We start from the raw sequence: 18,817 nt of genomic DNA, 5'->3' as shown, positions 1-18,817 counted from the left end.
TGCTTGGATCACCACAATGCAATAACATTTTGGTAAATATTAGCTATTATTAATGAGTACTCCACAAAGCAATCCAGGGACCTGCACACCACCTTATGGTGGGCTGCTTCTAAACATGCCACCCCTGCTTCCTGCTGGGTAAATGTATTTTTCTCTATGTTGTAGTAGATTTTAGCCTTATCATTAATAATATTGTAAGCTAAGTAACAATTACACATATGTAAATATCAAATAAGGACACAAAAAATAAACAAAATTCCATTATTTAGTCTTTTTATTTTGTTATAAACATGACTTTCCACAAAGATTTCACATTTCATTTTTAAAGCTTTACATATTATAATACGTACGTGTAGGCTATACAGACATCTATGCATACAGAAATAAAGAGCAGTGTTGTACATTACCATACCAAGTAATAGAACACTACTTTTCCTTTCAAAAATCTAAATATCTTTGCAGATTAATACTGCAGGAGGTGTATTTACAGAAAAACATTGTCTCTGAATGAAAAAATAGAACAGTACATTCTCACTTTTGCTGTGTTTGTTTTTAAATTTAATGCTATACATATTGTAGCTTTAAAGAAAGCAGCTTAAAAATGTAGTGTTGGTTTCTATAAGGAAAAGGGAAAATACACTCACATACAAAAGATTGAGACAAAGGTTGGGCTTTCTGCAGTTTTTAACAGATAATCACAATTACTATATGGTATATCAATAGGATTGAAGAAAACAACATTTATGTGCCACAGATGATGGTTCATGATAGACATCCAGTACAATCAGGATGATCATATAAAGTACCATGTTGAATTTTAGAATTAATTACAAAACTCAACTAAGTTCATTAGTCAGGATATTCAATAACAATTATTTGATAATCAATAGTGTGTCACTGCTCCGCCCTCAGCAAAGATATGTCTCTTACAGGAGAAGAAGATAAAAAAATAAATATACATTGTCTTGGCAATTTTTTTTTTTTTTTTAAGGAGTGTTAGTGCTTTTTCGTGTGTCTCAGTCCCCACCTCTTGCAACGTTCTACAACTGCCAGTTTGGGCTGTCACGTCTACTAGGTGTGCAGGGAGAATACAGTGGCAGTGTCGACATATCCACTTACTGCCAGAACCCTTTCATCCTGGACCGGCAGGGCAACGGGACTGCAGGCTGTTTGCTTAGGAGTGGTAAAAGCGATGGAAGATGTGTAGCAGCTCTCGGCTGCTCCAGCCATCTCCATGCTCTCTTCTTCCACCACCTCTCTCTGGAGCAGCAGCCCATTGTCACTGTCTACCCCTTTCACTTTGCTATAATCGTCTCTCTGTCCTACCCAGGGACAGGCTTTTTCACGGCTATGGCCTGAAGGAATAGGATGGAGAAGCACTTTATTCTCCTCATTGACCCTTTGCACTTCAACGTACTCAGTCATCTGGGTGGGCAACAGCAGACCAGTGGGTGCATTCCTGTCGTTGACGGCTGAGATGTTGCGATCGCTGTGAGCCTGGAGTTGCGGGTGGACCTCTGTCTGGGGATAAGGTTGATTATTATTAAAGCAGACCTCCCAGTAGCTTGATTGGAGAGCCTCTTTGATGTAGTGGTCTGAGGATGGGGAGCCCGGAGGAAACTGGGTGTTAGAAAGGCAATGCTGTTTGTGCATCTCAAGTGAGTTGTGGGGATCCAGTGGGCTGTACGGAGTCACTGGGGAAAACACAGAAGGCCAGGTCTTAACCTTCTCACTTGATGCATCGGGGCTAACTACATCCTCATTAGCACATGGCATCGCTTCCTTCTCCCAGGCTTCTTTGGGCCCTTGTGTCTCCTTCCCAATTTGATCTCCCTCCTGATTTTGTTGCTGCTGTTCCTCTTTCGGCGCGCCACTCTTATCCATCAGCAGATTGTCACTGTCACAGCTGCCCCGGCCAGAGTCACTGTCGGATGCCGAGCCTATGGATTTCAGGCAGCCGTCATGATCCTTGCCTTTGTCGACCATCAGTTCCTGCTGTTCTGGCATATACACTTCTAAGTATTCTACCAGCAAGTCCTCATAGTTAGACGTGGTTGGTGGGAAGTCAGACACCACCAGTGCGCTGAACACCTCGTCAGACTTGCCACTCTGCACACAAACAGTAAAACTACTCAATGCAAATAGAAAGCACTATACAAATAGAAATTTTCTTCTGAATAAGAAGCCATCGAGACAGTGTTCATGATGTTACCCCTTTACCTTGAGAAGCTGCTTGTCAAAGCCTTTGATTTTAGGACCTGGGACTGGTGGCAGCATGCAGTGCTTCAGACTTTACACACAGACACACAAAAGGCTTTGTTAGCAGCAGTTAAATATCACAGATGTGATGACTATAGTCAGTATTTTATTTGCAGTATGTTACCTAAGCCCAGAATGGTTACATTATCGCATGAGCTAATAGAGTTATTTATAGTTGATTACCTGTGAGACATGTAATCAGATTTTTCTTTCCTACTAATGGAAATTTATACATGTGAATAAGATCATCCCGTGCTTTTTACAACAAAGGAAGGACTGAAGTCTGCACAGAAATATCTTTTAGCCGTGTCTGGTTTTTTACAGAACAGACTGTGAAAAATGGGCACCAGGAGTATTAATTTTTTTGAGGTAATGGGATGATTCAGCCATAAAATGTAAAGAATTTCAAATAATTTGATAGCTTAGTAATTGCAGTATTTTAGTAACAATATTCTACCGTAGGATCTAAGTGTAAGTGTGAAGAGTGCTTTGGGCTTATGTAACATATGACAAAGTACAGTCATGGTAGAAAGAAAGTACATCCTTAGTCAATTCTAAGGTTTTACATATCACAATGTTAAAAAATAACATAAATCTAGTCCTTAGCAGGTCTTAAAACTCAGGTAAATGCAACCTTAGATGGACAACAGCTCGTGACTTATTACACACTATAATTATTTATATAACAAAAACTAATAAAACTAATGCAATAACTCGAAGTAACTGTTTTCTTTGGGACTCTATCAATCTCTCATTTCACTGTGGAGGAATTTTGGCACCCTCTTCTCTATAGTATTGCTTCACTTCACTGAGGTTTGCAGGTATTCGTTTATGCACAGCTCTTTATGGTCCATCACAGTGTTTCAGTCAGGTTGAGGTCTGGCTGGACTTTGACACTGGCCAATTGCAGCACCTTAATTCTTAATTTCTCTTTTTCAGCCATTCCGCTGTAGATTTGCTTCTGTGCTTGGGATCATTGTCCTGTTGCATGACCCAGATTCAGCCAAGCTGTCAGACAGATGGCCTCACATGTGAATACTCTGGTATACAGAGGAATTTATGATCAACCTTGACTGAAAGATACCCAGGCCCTATGGCTGCAAAGCAAGCGCAAACACATCACCTGTGTTTGACAGGTGCTATGAGGAGCTTGTACTAAAATTCTGTGTTTATTTTTCACTAAATGTGGTAGTGTGGAGCAAATCTGACAAAACTTCTGCTCGTCACACTTGCATTTGATTATCCGGAGCTGGCTGCTACTTACCGTCCTAATTGGCTTAATATTTGTTAAAAAAAATAAGGACATGGTGTCGTCATTTGTCGTTGTTAATATGAGGTTGCGTTAACCTAATTTCAAGACATCATCACAGTTGTTTTGTCCTGATACATAAAAGCTTATATCTGATTGAGGGTGTACTTTCTCATTACGTTTTGAAATTGTACAGAAATAATACATTAAAATAATTAATAATAACCAGCATTTTAACAAAGCAAAGTGGTTAAGAAGATCATTGTTACCTGTGGCTATTCATTTGTATCAGCCATGTGAGGAGCAGTAAAATGAAGGCAGAAAAGACTAAAACGAGGATCCAGACAGACTTTCCCCGATGGAGATCTGAAAGATGCAACATAACAAAGTGTGGGTGCTTCAGCAGAACAACGCAGTATCCAGCATTTTTTTTTCTCCCTGTGTTTAGTACCATTACATCATGCTAAAGTGAGGCAAGCAAATACTTTTCCCAAGAGGCCGCATGACAAACTGGGATTGTTGTGGAGGGCCGTACCAACAAACTTATAAATATTATAATATTGAGCAGAATTCCACTTTTTGGTGCGACCGTTCAAAACAGTTCCGGTTTATCATGTGGCCCATTGGGAAAATAAATATCCTGCTCCTGTGCTAAAGGGATTATCTAATTATGCATAGATAAACTTTCTGGCAGTGAGTTATGATAACACTCCCATATGTGTGAGATATAATGATATTAACATTACATAAAGACTTTGAGGACAAGGATAAAAATACACCAGTTAGCACATGAAACAAAGAAAAAAGTAAAGCACATAAAAGGCAGTAAAGCCACAGTGATTGAAGGAATAAGATTTCTAGTGATAATTAAACTGGTTAAACTGGTTCCTTTGCAAAGAGCCAGATTAGCTTCCTTCTTTAACTTCTAATCTTCATGCTACGGTAAACTAACTGACTGCTATTTAGATTATAAGAGTAGCTCTTAACAAGAAAGTGGTTTAATATAACTTTCAAAAATTTCAACTTTTCCTTTAATAAATAAAATATATTCTATACACTATATAATAGTTAGTTAATGCAAAAGACAGTTGGTGGATGTCTTACACTCGGGAACTTTGACGTAGGAAGTGGAACTCCATTCACTCCAAAAGCCGTGATCGGGCTTACAGCGCACCTGAATAAGGTATGTACCACCTGACCGCAGGCTGAAAATGTTAAACATCTTCTGCTGGCCTGCAGCGTGATTCTGGAAACACACATAGTCAACAGAAACACACGAATCAGTCATTCTGTCAGGCTGCCAATATACAGATTTTAAATGTTAAAAAACCTGTCCTCTCACTGACACGTCATGTAGGTCCCTTACACCAGTCCAGAGCAAAGGTTTCAAATTTGAAAGGCAAATACTTCAAAGAGCATGTCACACCCTGTCATGCGCTGTGACCTACGTACCTCCCATTCGCTTTCCTCATCCTCCAACTTGACGCGGAGCTCATAGATTAGAGTGATCCAGCCAGAGCGAGTGTCAGCCTTACGAGGTGGTTCCCAAGACACTCGAAGAAAGGGCCAGCCCTGATCCTTCATTACTGTCACTTCTAGCTTTTCTGGAGGATGGGGCTTGACTGGAGCAGAAGAGAGAAAATGTGAATGAAAAACAGGGCAATAGCAAGTCCAACAATGAATAAAGATTGTATTACTGAACAAAAAAAACAAACAAACAAACAAAAAAAAACAATAGGCATCAACTGGGCCTGTGAACGGCAGCAGGTGAAACCACTGCAGGGTGAATTATCAGCTGTTACACAGCAAACAAAAGGACACTCCCAGCGGATAAGCACGAGCATTGCAGGAATGACCTTCAACATATTTGTGGACGTGTGTATTATGACATATAGTAGTGATAAATGTCACTGTTTGGGCTTTACGCTATCCTCGTGGAGACACATATCTGACAATTGTGAGGTAACACAAAGAAAAAGATATGCAGATCGGGTAAGAACAAATCGACACACTTCCAGTTAAGGAGGCTCAAGGCCAAGGTGTATATTTCTCTTTTAATTTATTCTCCCTTTTTAAATATTTCATGAATATACTTTTTATTTAGAAGGATGGAACTACTTCTTACTGAAGTATTGAATTACTTGTATTAAAGTACCTTATTGCTGTTAGTGAAGTAAATGATTGTCTAAAATAACTGGACAGTGTGCAGTTTTGAAGCAGGAGAAAAGAGAGGAGATTTTCCATTGCAGTAAACAACCATGCACGCGCTCAAGTGCGACTGGCCTACACCAAAAACACATTGGAAGCTCATAAATGACAAGGGGGTGAAAGAAATGTTTGTTACAATTTCAAAACACAAGTGTGTTTTAATTTCGTTTAATTTAGCATTAGTTAATGGCGAATGAATGCTAAACTTAATTTCAGTTGATTTTGTAGATCGTGCATCAGCTAGTCCTTTAATCGCTGCAAAGGAAATTTCACTGTGGACATTAAAAGGTGACCTTTAGTGAGCAGTTACAGCATAAAGGGAGGGGGTGACTAAACTCCAAGAGCATTTGCCACAGTGTAGCGCAGTGTGCCGCCGAGCAGCTGTGGAGCTGCTTTTTTTTAATCCTTGTGGTGAAATTATGAAAACCCCTCCACCCCTGCCCCCATTCCCCTCACCAATGTAGACCACGTCTACATCCAGAGGGTCAGAGTAGGTCTTGCCCAGTGCGTTGGTGGCCACCACGGTGATGTTGTAGCTGACCCAGATAAGGGTGTCGTTCTTGTTAAAGAAGCAGGAGTTCTTCCCGGCTGTGTGGTAGTCAGGGCACTCGTGCACTACGTCAGAACTGAAAGAGAGGCAGAAGAGCGGCATGTAATCACAGGTGTGCGCTTGCAATGTACTTGCACAGCCACATTAACATAACAGTGTACGTCCTCCCTATTCCTGACACTGCATGTGTGTGTGAGAGGGACAAAGGAGGACAGATGGTGAGAAAGTGGCAGCAAAATAAATGGAGGCCATTTTTTTTTTTTTACTGTTAAGCTGCTAAGATGTTGTGTTTAATTAAAAGAGACAAAGAAAATAACTTTGGTGCTGTTTTCTGTTTTAACTGCAGCTTCATATCCCAGTAGACCTGGGTGTTTTAATGAACACAACTGGGAGTGTTTGCATGTAGAACATGGGAAACATATTGTTGCTGCTGTCGCAGTAACTAGTGACGACTGGTCGGGGGACCTGTTAAGGTGCGGACACGACGGGGAAAAATATAGCCTGAGCCTCTGAATGCCCGTGAAGCTGCCTGGGACAAACTCATACGAGCTGGAGACGGAAAAAATAAATTAAATAAATAAACTTTGATTGGTTTGATTTCAGAAAAAGTGGGGAAAGTGACTCATGTCATCTCTATGGTGAGCAGAACTTACACAAACCAATTAATCAAAGTGTGTTTGTTCTGCTGCTACACACTATACCACAGTTAACTGAAAGCTCAATACAAGAAGACATCAAAAGAATTAAAAACAATAAAGAAATACCACACCAATAATGTAACGTTATAATGGTATTACTTTGATTTATTTATAGAGTTACTGAAAGAAGCACATGTGATGTGTCAGGAAGCCATGGCAAAACTGACTAAGTGGAAAAACCTGTCCTAATAAATCTGCGCCATAAAGCGTTTTAGGCAGAACATTAAGTGCAAGATCATCAAATTAAAATATTGATGTTTAAATGTAAGTTTCTTAAAGAAAACTTTGGGTACATACATGTTTGCAAGCTGCACAATTAAGACATGATATGTGCACAGTGAAACCCGCCCCGGCACATACCAAACCAAACAAACAGGCACACCTCTGCTGCACCTGCAATACTACAACATGTATGGCGGAACAAAACAGGAAAGTTGACGTTAAAGGGGGAGAATCTCAAGAGCGGTGGGGACTGAGAGCTTCTTCGTGTAGTTTAAAGAGCCAGTCTGTGATTTTTTTTTTCTCAGTCCAAACACCAGCAGAGATTGGAAGCCACTGACACGAGGCAAAAAGCTCCCGGACTGAAAGAGGCAATATATGTTTCTCCTGCGAATGGATGGATGGTTAAGGGGTGGACTTGTTTTTGGCAGGGAGCAGCGACAGACTAGATTTGTGTCACCTTCAGGCCTTTATGCTAAGCTAATCAGAGCCTTAGTAACAGATATGAGGAACATCAACTTTGCCCTCCTCTGTTTGTTATGTTTGTTATGTTTAGGGCAGGCTAGACTTGTTCTCCCTGTTTTCTTTTCCTCTTTGCTCTCAGGTTGAGTTGTGGGCGGATTGCTGCCCATGGGTGGAGCTGTATTTTACCAGACACCTGCACTGTATCATCAATGCTGTGTTCTTATGTGGTGGTAAATTCGAGTCTTATGTTTGATGTTTGTTTGCAGCTGTTTTTATTAGTGATTCCTTCTTCTTGTCCATCTGGAGTTCTTGGCAGACTAATCAAGACACTCACCTGTCAACCTTTTTAGAGTTCAAGAGCCACCACCGGGCAGTGACAGTACACCAAATCTAATTCTGAGGCTTCCTGTGGAAACAAGGACTTGCCCACTCTCCCAAGTCTCCTCAGTCGTCCTTTGATTCCAGTCTGCCTAGCAACAACCCCTCTCTCGGCCTGCTATTCACCAACCAGTTACTGATTTTGTGGACTTTGTAAATAAACCTTTTAACTTCTAACTGAGTTTGCTCTCCGGGTCCAGCCACAGAAAAACCTTGACAGAACGATGTAGACAACCCATGGACGCAGCAGACTGTGTTAGGTGAACATGAGAAGGCTTTGACATCTATAGTTCAGCAGCTACGTGAAACACATCAGTGGGTAGAACAGATGGGTAATGCACTGTAAATAATTCACTCCAAACTGTCACCTTCTCCCATCCCGGAAGCGCCAGTTCAGGTCAGTGTGCCCTCTCCTGATGCAGTTGCCTTTTCACAGCCATCTTCATCTCACCTGAACTATCTGGTGGAGAGCCAGGTCACTGGGGTGGATTTTTGCTTTGGTACTCGCTACTGTTTCAGTGCTCTCCACGGGCTTTCTCAAACGATTATTCACAAAACAGTACTTCTAAGGGTCTGGGCACTCAAAAACACTAAAGCATATTTACTTTGAAACCCTATAGAGTCTGTGTCCTACACACAGTTCATTAAGGATTTCAAGTTAGCCTTTGAACACTCTCTCCATGAGGAAGAAGCAGCTTGACATGTATTCAGCATACATCAAAGTCTGTAGGAGAGTTTCTGCTGAGTTCAGGGTAATGGCTGAGACAGGGTTGCAGGAAAAAGCCCTAAGATGGACATTTTATGACATCCTTAATGAGCAAATGAAGAATGAATTGGCCTCTCGCGATAAATCAAATTGTTTTGAGGAATTATAGCCCTTGCTGACCTTATCGATAACCACGTCAGAGAACGCGTACAAGAAAAAAGACACGGCACTCACTCGCGTCTTCCCTCAAGCCGTCTATACAATCTCTGCGGTCCTGAACACCTCGCCATGGATAAATACATCAAGGACTCCCTTGACAACGGCATCGTTCAACCGTTCTCCACTCCAGTGGGTACAGGTTTCTTCTTTGTAGAGAAAAAAGAGATTCGGTAACCCTGCATCGACTATGAGGGTTAAATCAAATCACTGTAAAAAATAAGTATCCTTTTCCCTTAATCACCTCAGCCTGTGAGCCACAGCATTCACAAAATTAGATCAACGTAATGCTAATCATTTGTTCCACGTCCGGGAGGAGGATGAATGGAAGACGGTATTTAACATTCCATTAGGTCACTATATCTGGTCATGCCATTTAGTTGAACTAATGCCCCCACTGTCTTTCAAGCCCTGGCCAATGATGTCTTAAGAGATGTCTGAAACATTTTTTTGTTTGTTTTTTGGATGATACCTTGAGACCCTAGAAGAACATCATGTCTCCGCAAGCAGGTACTACAGAGACTACTTTAAAACAAACTCTTCGTTAAGGCCAAAAAATGTGGAATTTATGCTAGCCATGTGAAGCCATGTGAAGCTGTAACTGACAGGCCTGTCTCCACATCCTGGAAACAGCTACAATGGTTCCTTAGATGTGCAGACTTTAAATGCTGCTTCATCAGGAATTACAGCCAAGCTGAAAAACCCGACTCACTTCCTCTTCCAGGCCATTTAAATGAAATGGAAGTAGGAAGCAGATCAAACATTTTCAAAGGTTTGACTGACCCATCCCGATCTGTCAAAACAATTCATTATTGAAGGGGGTCTCTCGGGGGCGGCTGTCCTGTGCTAATGTACTGAACCTGATGGTAAGCTGCATGCCTTCTTTTCTTGGCATTTGCCTCCAGCAGAAAAAAACTATAACGTAGGCAACCGAAAGTTACTTTGCTATCAAAATAGCTTCAGAGGAGTGGCGACACTGGCCGAGAGAGCTGAAATACTATTTATTGTATTGACTGATCATAAAAACCTAGTTTATCTCCAAAGTGCTAAATGACTCAGCTCAAGACAAGCAAAGTGGCAACTGTTCTTTATATGTATGGCTTTATTTCAACTTAACCATAATTTATCTACCTGGCTCCTGAAATGTGAAACCTGATGCTTTGTCTCGTCAATTCTCCACAGACTCAGACCCTGTTGAACCAGAACTCATCTTACCTCCATCCTGTGCCATTGTAGTTAGTCTTTATTATTAGCCTGCCTCCCTCAGAGGGAAACAGAGTAATTTCAGTTCATCTCTAAAGCTCGGAAAGCATTTTGTGAGGCCCTAGGTGCCAGCACTAGGCTAACCTCACCCTGACAATCTTTTTTTTTTTTTTAAGTTAAAGAGCCACTGCTGGATAATCACAGTCACAGTTTTAATCACATGACTTCCTCCGAAAAAAAGGAATTACCTGAAAATCACCTGCCGGACCACTCTCCAACCATCTCCTCAGCCTCCCTCAGTTTCATGCCTGCCTGCCAATAACCAGTTTCTCAGTCCGACTTTCACTGGTGACAAGTAAACACTCAAAGACAATTCCCTCTGAGCTACTGCAGTCAGATTCACTCTGCCCAGCTTTGCTAATTCTCTTTATTAATCTCCCCACATCATTCAAGAATATAGAGTTCATCTCCCAAACTCATCAGCCAGGTACTGATTTTGTATACTTTGTACATAAACCTTTTAAACTTAATGGTACTTGTCTGATTCCCTCTGAGTCCAGCCACAGTAAAACCATGACGCGATGTGGCTATATGCTTTGCATATCAGGAGTTCAGTACCATTCTTGTCACTGTGTGGCTCAGTTTGTATCAGGCTTTTCACATGCAGCACATGCAGCCTAACATACAATATAGGTTGTGTTCATTTTTCCTCTGTTATTTTATAGGAGGGGGAGGTTATTGGGTTTTTTGGTATTTTTTTTGGCCTTTTTATATTCCTGTCAGTTTGACTTCCTTTGTTGGTTTTCCTGCCTTTTTAAATGTTTGCCTTGCCCTCATTAGTATCACTTGTTTTAAGCTAAAGTACCTGTTTCCAATTAGTCTTCTCTACTCATAGTAGATTATTTTTTTTCTTTTCACAGTTAGTGTCCCAGTGTTCTCCAGTCTTAATAGTATTCCTCATGACACCCTTATTATCCACTGCATGACCACGGCCTGCCTGGATCATTTACAAAGTGTGTTTTCACTTTGTAGTTAAATAAGCTAGTACTTCCACTCCTTCTCTGTACATCTGTATCAACCTTGAAGTATTTTAAAATCCATGTTCACGGGCACCTCTTAGCACTTTGCAATCTTTATCCTCTTACACCGTTTGGATTGAGGCCATTTAATAAACCACAAACAAGAACATCCCATTGTGCCAGCTGTAGTGATGGAGCGCTTCTTTGTATTAATATGAAAAATAGTTATTTTTAACAATTGCCAAGTACTTACACTTCCCTTTATAATACATTATGCAAAGGGCCCTGATATACTAATATTATGATCTGTGAACTAAAAAAAGAACTATTACTCACTGTTTGTGGCTACCAGATAACATGAACTAAAATTAAAATTAGGCGCTTCTGCGTGAGTTTCTCACCCTTCTTTTCGATAGTAGAGAGCGTATGTAGTAGGCAGTCCCCCATCAGATCCCGGCTTCCACCAGCATGTGAAGGTCTCTTTCTCTGGAGAACGGCATTTGATATCTGTGGGCTTGCCAGGTAAGCTATAATCTAAAGACAGATATTAGATGGAAACAAGGAAACATAGGAATTTACCAGACTACATCCTAAACAGTGTGTCAGCATGAGCAATGAAAAAAGGCGCAACTTTAAATTACATGAGAAGACGAAAGAAATAAAACTTTAATGTGAGTTGAGAGTAATACGAAACAAAAAAATATCCACGGATGAAACTCAGTGTTGCTTAGTGCTTATTAATTATGCAGATCTGGCTTGTGTGTTAACCAGCTACATCACACCTCTCGGATATCTTAGCTCATTTTCAGAAACCTAAGAAGATGCTAAGACTGAGTTTCAAGCCAAAACACTTACGTGTTCCGTCTGTGTGCGGTACAAAGGCTGGCAGCAACAACAGCAGGAGAACTTCTCCGACTTTTGTCATCATTGCACCACAAAACCTTGTTGGGCTGAAAAAAACGAGAGAAGGAAAGGAAAGAAGAAAGGTGAAGACGGAGGAATTGTCTGATCTGCCCTCTGGACAAATCAGTTGACCCACAATGTTGATTGCACATCTTGTATTGAGTTACAACACACTTGAATGACAAACAAAAACTGGAACACGCAGCCCGTGTGGTTTCTTATTGTGACACTAGCCTGTTTGGCGGTGAAGTGTTACATGCAGTGCTAAAATTAGTTCAAAGCCCTTCGCATTTAGAAACAGACGGTGTGAAAAGATTTTAACCACAGGTGAAATAACTTTATAGTCAGTAGCAAAGAAATATCCAATATTGGATACGTTGGATCAGTTTATGCTGAGAAACCATTTCGATCAGTTGCCAAGAATATGAATCATAAGCCAAAATGGTAAACAAAGTATCTGAGTAAACTGAAGAGTAAAAAACTGATGAAAGACGAAACACCTTCTAGAGGATAATGTGCTGTTTCACTAAGGATTAAAAAAAAGCATCCACTCTGTCTCTGACTACCTCTACCAGCTGGCACACGCAGCGTAACTGATTGCATAACCTGTGGTCGGGCTTTTGCCCTGACAACACACACAGCAGGAGGCTGATTTGCCTTGCTGGAGACTGGCTCGACTCATCTTCTCATGACTGGAAAATCTGCATTTGCTTCGCCATGTGCTGATGTAGTATCAGTTATTACTCTCCATGACCCTTTATCTCTAAAGCCATTGGACGGCGGGGGTAGGGTAGATGCAGGAGGTATTAGTTAGAGGTTAAATAGATGGGAGAGCTAATGTTGCATGAGCGATAAGGCTGACAGAAAAAACAACAACACTTCCCTCACATGTTACCTCACATGCTTCCTCCCTTTTCTTTCATTGCTGGGCCTGAACAGTTGTTAAGCCAGGATTTGACATGTCAAATGCAAGGATCCTTTGACCACCCCCCCAATCCCCAGTACATCCAAGAAAAAGATCAAATATAAAGAGGGGCATGATTAGACTTGAAGTGTTTTTTGTGTGTGTGTTTTTTAAGGGAGCACCTGATGCAGTTTAGCCTGAGCATATGCAAATATATGAAAATGACACTTTTTCTTCAACACAAAGCTCTGAAAAACTACAAAAAAGGGAGATTCAAAAATGAGAAAATTTGTTTGAGGGAGGCGTGCAACCTGCTTCTTATTTGCATGTGAAAAAAAAAAAAAACAGGACAAAAGCCCGTTGAGCCATTATCCTTGCAGCATACAACAGAAACTATGAAGTGCTTTTATAAATTCAATTTTTAAGCCAGACTGTTCTTTGATTAGATTTTTTTTAAATCAAGAATATAAAATAACCATTTCCTTAGAAAGTGTCAAAACGGAGCTATTTGCTTTAAAAGGTGCCGCCTTGACTCAAGAGAGTTCCTAGATGCGCGTGGCATGTTTGCCGTCACCTTGACATGTCATGACATGATGTGAAGTACTTCGCTGTGCATGCTTTAATGCGCCAACAGTGAGTGTGGGTGGAAACATGAGAGCCCTGCAATAAAATTGCATACATGCTATTTCTAAGAATGACAACCTAACACACGCCGTGAAAAACACAAAACTGGACAAGCACAGGCACAGACTGACTTTTTTTCTCATGAAAGTTGTCAAGTTTTTTAATGGCATGTGTTTCACAACAGGTAAATTCTACATTAATGATGTGCTGAGGTGTAAGGCGCAGGTGTGCTTGGGCATGTGCTGTCATATTATGTGTAGTGGTATGCTAACTTAAATCTGACTTCTATTTAATTATCGCGATTAAAAAAATCTAAGGGTGTCTGTTTTTTTAGCAGCAACAACCTACAGTATTACTAACTTGTTACTAACTTTAAAAAAAATAATTATTATTATGGTGCCTTCATTTTACTAACGTCACCATGATCTGATAATTGGCATTAAGATCAAGGCACTGGATTAGCCTCCTGCTGCATATAGCCTTCTTACATAACCAGTAGTCCAAACTGAATAAGCTGCTAAGCTGGAAAAGTGCTGGCCAACAGAGTGAAGCTCTTCCCTCAGTATTACTGAATAATCCTCACTGTATGGATTCTCAAGTGTGTTTCGAGATAAACAAACAAACAAACAAAAACTTGTACCACCACATTTATGAATTTTAAAGTTTGCTGTAGTACTTTTTAACATCTTGCCTGTTATTAATATAATTCCTGATTATGACGAGACCTGCATCATGCATTAAGGAAAAAACAGCATTCGAGTCACTAACATGTAATGTAACATTAACAAAAAATGCTGCACGTCTTGAGAATGAAACCCAGACATGTCTGTTCGTGATCTGTAAATAAGTAACTACATTTACTGTCGACCTCTAAGGTAAAAAGGCAAACGTGCAGAGAGGTGGTAGAGTTGCTGTTGTGCATGAAGTTTCATTTAAAAAATTGAAATAAAATGAAAAAGCTGGGAAATCAATGCCAGATAAACCTTCTGTTAGTTTTAGCATGATCTGCACATGCAATGTAAACATGAGGCATGACAAAAATATCCCAAATCACTCAGCCGGGTCACTGTGAAACTGGATTCATGCTAGAGATTATAAATCATTCAGGATTTTGTTTGTCAGCAGTCTTCCAGTGTCATGGTACACGTGCTGGATGATGAGGTGGTAAAATGCGAGCAGTGAAGCATCGTCTGATGTGGTCGTACAACAGCTCCACAGCACAACAGCTCACCTTTGCACAGCTGATGAATAAAGAACATTTCTTTCTTATGCAGGGTCACACTATTCTCAAGAGACCTGACCGACACAGCTGAGCTATGGGAGACGTGTTTCTGGGAACCTGTTTTTCTCTCCTGGAAGGTTATAGAGATTGAGCATGCAAAGTGCACAACATATCTTCAATCATTTACTACGCATCCACTTATGTCCCTATTTAGAAAATAACAATTTCCCTTCCTTGGGCCGTAAGCATGTCTGCGGAGGCACTAATACATTTGAGCGTTTTGGGGCAGTATCGTTGAGATGATATCGATTTAACAAGCCTGCAGGTTTGCCATGATCTAGCTCGCAAAGTTAATTATCTTTGTAAAAGGATAATAAACTGTACAGTACAATTTGTATTTCTGACCATGACTTACTGCACAGTCTGGGTGAAGAATATATAAAAAAGATACCGTAAATCACTCAGATTGCATTCCTGCTCAGACTGGAACAGACCAAACACACTTCCTGGTACTGAAGTAAAACCGGTTTGAACACTAGTTCCAGTGGCATTCAAGGAACAATCAAGGGTAGAAACCAGCAGAAAACGACATGCAAAGTTATGTCAGAGCAGTTTTCACAGCAATTAAACAAATCTAAAAGAGACAAACTCTTACCTTAACAAAAACATGACCTTTGATCGCTTTAATTGACCTTGTTAGGACAAACTTTAAGTCACACAGTTGGCAAATTACACTGACCCGTGCTTGTGTTTAAAAAGGTTAACTGTACTGTAGGTAGCTGTTTTCAGTCCATATTTTGCCATAAATAACCAGCAGAGTGAAATGTCTGCTGGGGATTCAGGCTTTTATTGTCATTGTGGCACTTGTGGAAAAGGTTCAAGATAACACTGAATACACTGGCAGGGCTTAAATGACACAGTAACTAGGCTATAGTGGCATCCCACTAAAATGACAGCTTGGCTTCTTCTTTTTCTTTTTAAAGAAAAACACAGAACACCAATATGGTTATTCATCACTTGAATAAAGTTACTGCAACACCTTTCACATGTATCAAAGTCCGTATTATGCTTTTTGTGTTTTTCCATGTGTTATGTGCCAAATGGAAGGTTTGGCAAAGTAAGAAAGGCCCAATCATGTGCAGAAGAACTTCTTCTTCTCTCCTAGTGAAAACACTGCTCTTTACGGGGTCTACACGTGCCCTATTTTCAGCAACTTAAAGCCATCACAGGCCGACTAACCATTGGTGATATGAAATGGGCAGGCACCATTTTCTGAAGCCAATCTTAATTTAGAGGTGACTAAATGACAAGCAGAGGGCAAATGTTTGCTACAGCGAGAATCTGGAATGCTCCCTAGCATCAAAGCATAAAACTTTTGATACGTGGATGGGCCTGAAAAGCCCACCCTCCATTACTTATTTACATGACTGTGTGACACATTTCCATAACGCCTGCTTAGCTAATCAAAGAGTGACCAGCCATCTTAACCAAAACCAGATTCAGCAAGCTGCCTCCCTGTTGAAACTTCTTCTAAGCTCCACTAATTCTAAGGTATGGGCACCTTAAATGCTCTGGTATGTACCGGCTCTTTAGCCTACTTCAAGACAGGGTGTATAGTGCATAAACTGGTGTAAAACATTTAAAATATCTTATAAAAACTCTTAGTTGTGTTTTTTTAATACAATGTATGGAACCTGATGCGGGGGGCCTTTAACCTGCATTCTTTCTAATGGCTAACAGGGGGCAATGTTCTGGTTTCAAAAAGAAGTACGGACATTGGAAAACAAGGGAAAGTGGGAAAACAAGCCCTGCTCCGTAACCTCGGTCATCGCTTTCCTAATGAATTTGTTGTCTAAATAGCCCGCAGCCCATGGATAAAGCAGGACAATCTGTAATGTGTGCTCAACGCTGGTAACTATGGGCAGTGCAGCGTCCCTCTGTTTGTCAGACAGATACACCTGTTGTTCCTAAAATTTCAAATCTGAAACACCACAACGGCAATGGCAAAAATGCTCAGCTTGAGGTGTCACAACAGCCTTTGCTAAAGGCTATTTCCATCCTCTTTTACATACACACTGTGGATGCATTAATCCATCGCTCGGAACTGGGCTTGTTGAGTGCTGCTAGGATGACTGCTTAGACCAGTGGCAGTGTCCAGTGTTTATCTGTTATCATATCAATAAAGGCAAAGCAGCTAAAACAGAACCAAAACAGTAAAACAGATCCTGCTCTCTCTCTCATTACTCTTCAGAGAAAATCCATCATGGGTTGCCTCTTTCTTTCAGGAACAGCTTTTTTTCTTTAGCTTTACTTCATTGTTGCATTATAAGGTGCTGCTTGTGAAATTGTACTTGCCTCATTTTCTTGGCCAACCTGTATCCTCTTGTGTTTTTGAGCCACTCAATTGCAGGAAAAGAGATTTAAGGACGTCAGACCACGCACTCCTCACTACCTGCAGCAATAATGATCCCACTGATCTTCGGCCTCGCTATGATAAGAAATTGGTTTGTGCGATAAGGGGGATAACATGTATTTATTGACCACTAGGGCCGCCATAGCATCTGTCTTTGAAGAGAAATATTCCTTCGAGTGTCTCCTGTGAGCTTCTACGACAAATCTAGTTGGTCTAAAGCTCCATGTTTTTAAAGGTGTAACAATTTTCTGATAGTGAAATGTCTCCTCATATACCCAAGGCATGTGTTAGACTTGATGTAGGTGGCTCTAACAGCGTTTAATTGTTTCTGCTGCCTTGTGCTTTTCTTATAGTGGGTGTATATTGACATCCCAGTGCACCTCTGTCTGGTTTCTTCTTGTGAAATATTAAAAAAAAATAAACTAAGCAGCTGGGCTGAATGCACTTGGAAAGTGGTGGGAGACCAAAATGAATGTCTAATTGGAAACTATAAGAAGTGTGTATCAGCATGTAATTCCCTTACAAAACAGCATTGGTAAAGAGATTCTGAAGGCGCTTAATTTTAGTGAGTCACCACTTATTTCGACGCCAATTACAACCTTTTCCATAGCAACAGTTGCCGCAAAAGCACCAGCTACTACTATGGATGTTAATATAAAGCCAGTCAACCATGCACCTAACATGCACACACTCACGCACACACACACGCACACACACACACACACACACGCAAATGATATCTGTTAAACTGAACAGGCTGGATCTTGGAACACTCACACTGCCCTTGCTCTTCAACTGTGATCCTTGGTTTGCAGCATGCATGACAAAAAACAGCCAAAAAGCCAGAAGTGATGAAACTTACATGGACTTTATATCACAGCAGCAATCTGCACGCAATAGCTGTGGTTTTATAAAGCCTCAGTGTGGGTTGCTAATAGCGGAAAGACTCGGTGAGCTGCAGACAACTAACACTGTAATCCAGTACTGAGTTGATCAGCTTGAGGCTATAAGGGCCAGTGGCCTTCCTCACCTTTTCCTAACTAGACTTAAAGCCAATAAAGCATGGAACAGACACAGGAAACCTCATTACTCCTCTGACCCCGCGCATCATCATCATCATCATCATCCTCCCACACCGAGAGGGAGGACGACAATCTCAACCTCTGCGTGTCAGCTGTCAGCAAGGGAATATGTCTTCATCCAGAACTAAATCCTATTACACTCACTTTTTTATAACTCCGCAGGCAGCGCGAAGTCACTTCCACGTCACGCACACTTGTTCCCGATAATAAAATGTGGAGTAGGCAGAGAGAGCATTTATGACTTACCTGGATCGAAAGTTTTTCAGTCTCCGCCGCCGTAGCGACTTCGCTGCAGGCTCCCGGGAGAGCCGGCTTTTAGACACCGACCTGTGTCTGTGATTTAACGCGTTTCACCGACAGCTGAGGAGAGGAGCGCGCGCCGGTCAGCTCAGCCGTCCTGTCAGCGAGGTTATCGCCAACATCCACTGTGCGCTCTGCGCTGATCCCGGGTAGGGTGGGGTGTGGTATGGCAGCTCCGCCCATGTACGGTTAAGGTTGA

The 18,817-nt window shown here is 41.1% G+C and overlaps 1 protein-coding gene across 1 annotated transcript; it reads right to left on the bottom strand.

Annotated features, from left to right (window-relative positions):
* Positions 1 to 920: 920 nt before the first annotated feature.
* prlra (prolactin receptor a) lies at positions 921 to 18,743 on the bottom strand. Its single transcript, NM_001279548.1, is given in 9 exon segments — positions 921 to 2,109; positions 2,221 to 2,290; positions 3,778 to 3,874; positions 4,613 to 4,754; positions 4,961 to 5,130; positions 6,173 to 6,342; positions 11,572 to 11,704; positions 12,026 to 12,120; positions 18,565 to 18,743. Coding segments are annotated over 8 exon segments (1,893 nt in total). The 5' UTR covers positions 12,099 to 12,120; positions 18,565 to 18,743; the 3' UTR covers positions 921 to 1,071.
* Between the last annotated feature and the right edge of the window lie 74 nt (positions 18,744 to 18,817).

Source organism: Oreochromis niloticus, linkage group LG7, assembly GCF_001858045.2.
Source record: "Oreochromis niloticus isolate F11D_XX linkage group LG7, O_niloticus_UMD_NMBU, whole genome shotgun sequence".
Taxonomy (NCBI): domain Eukaryota; kingdom Metazoa; phylum Chordata; class Actinopteri; order Cichliformes; family Cichlidae; genus Oreochromis; species Oreochromis niloticus.
This window is presented reverse-complemented; position numbering and strand designations above follow the sequence as displayed.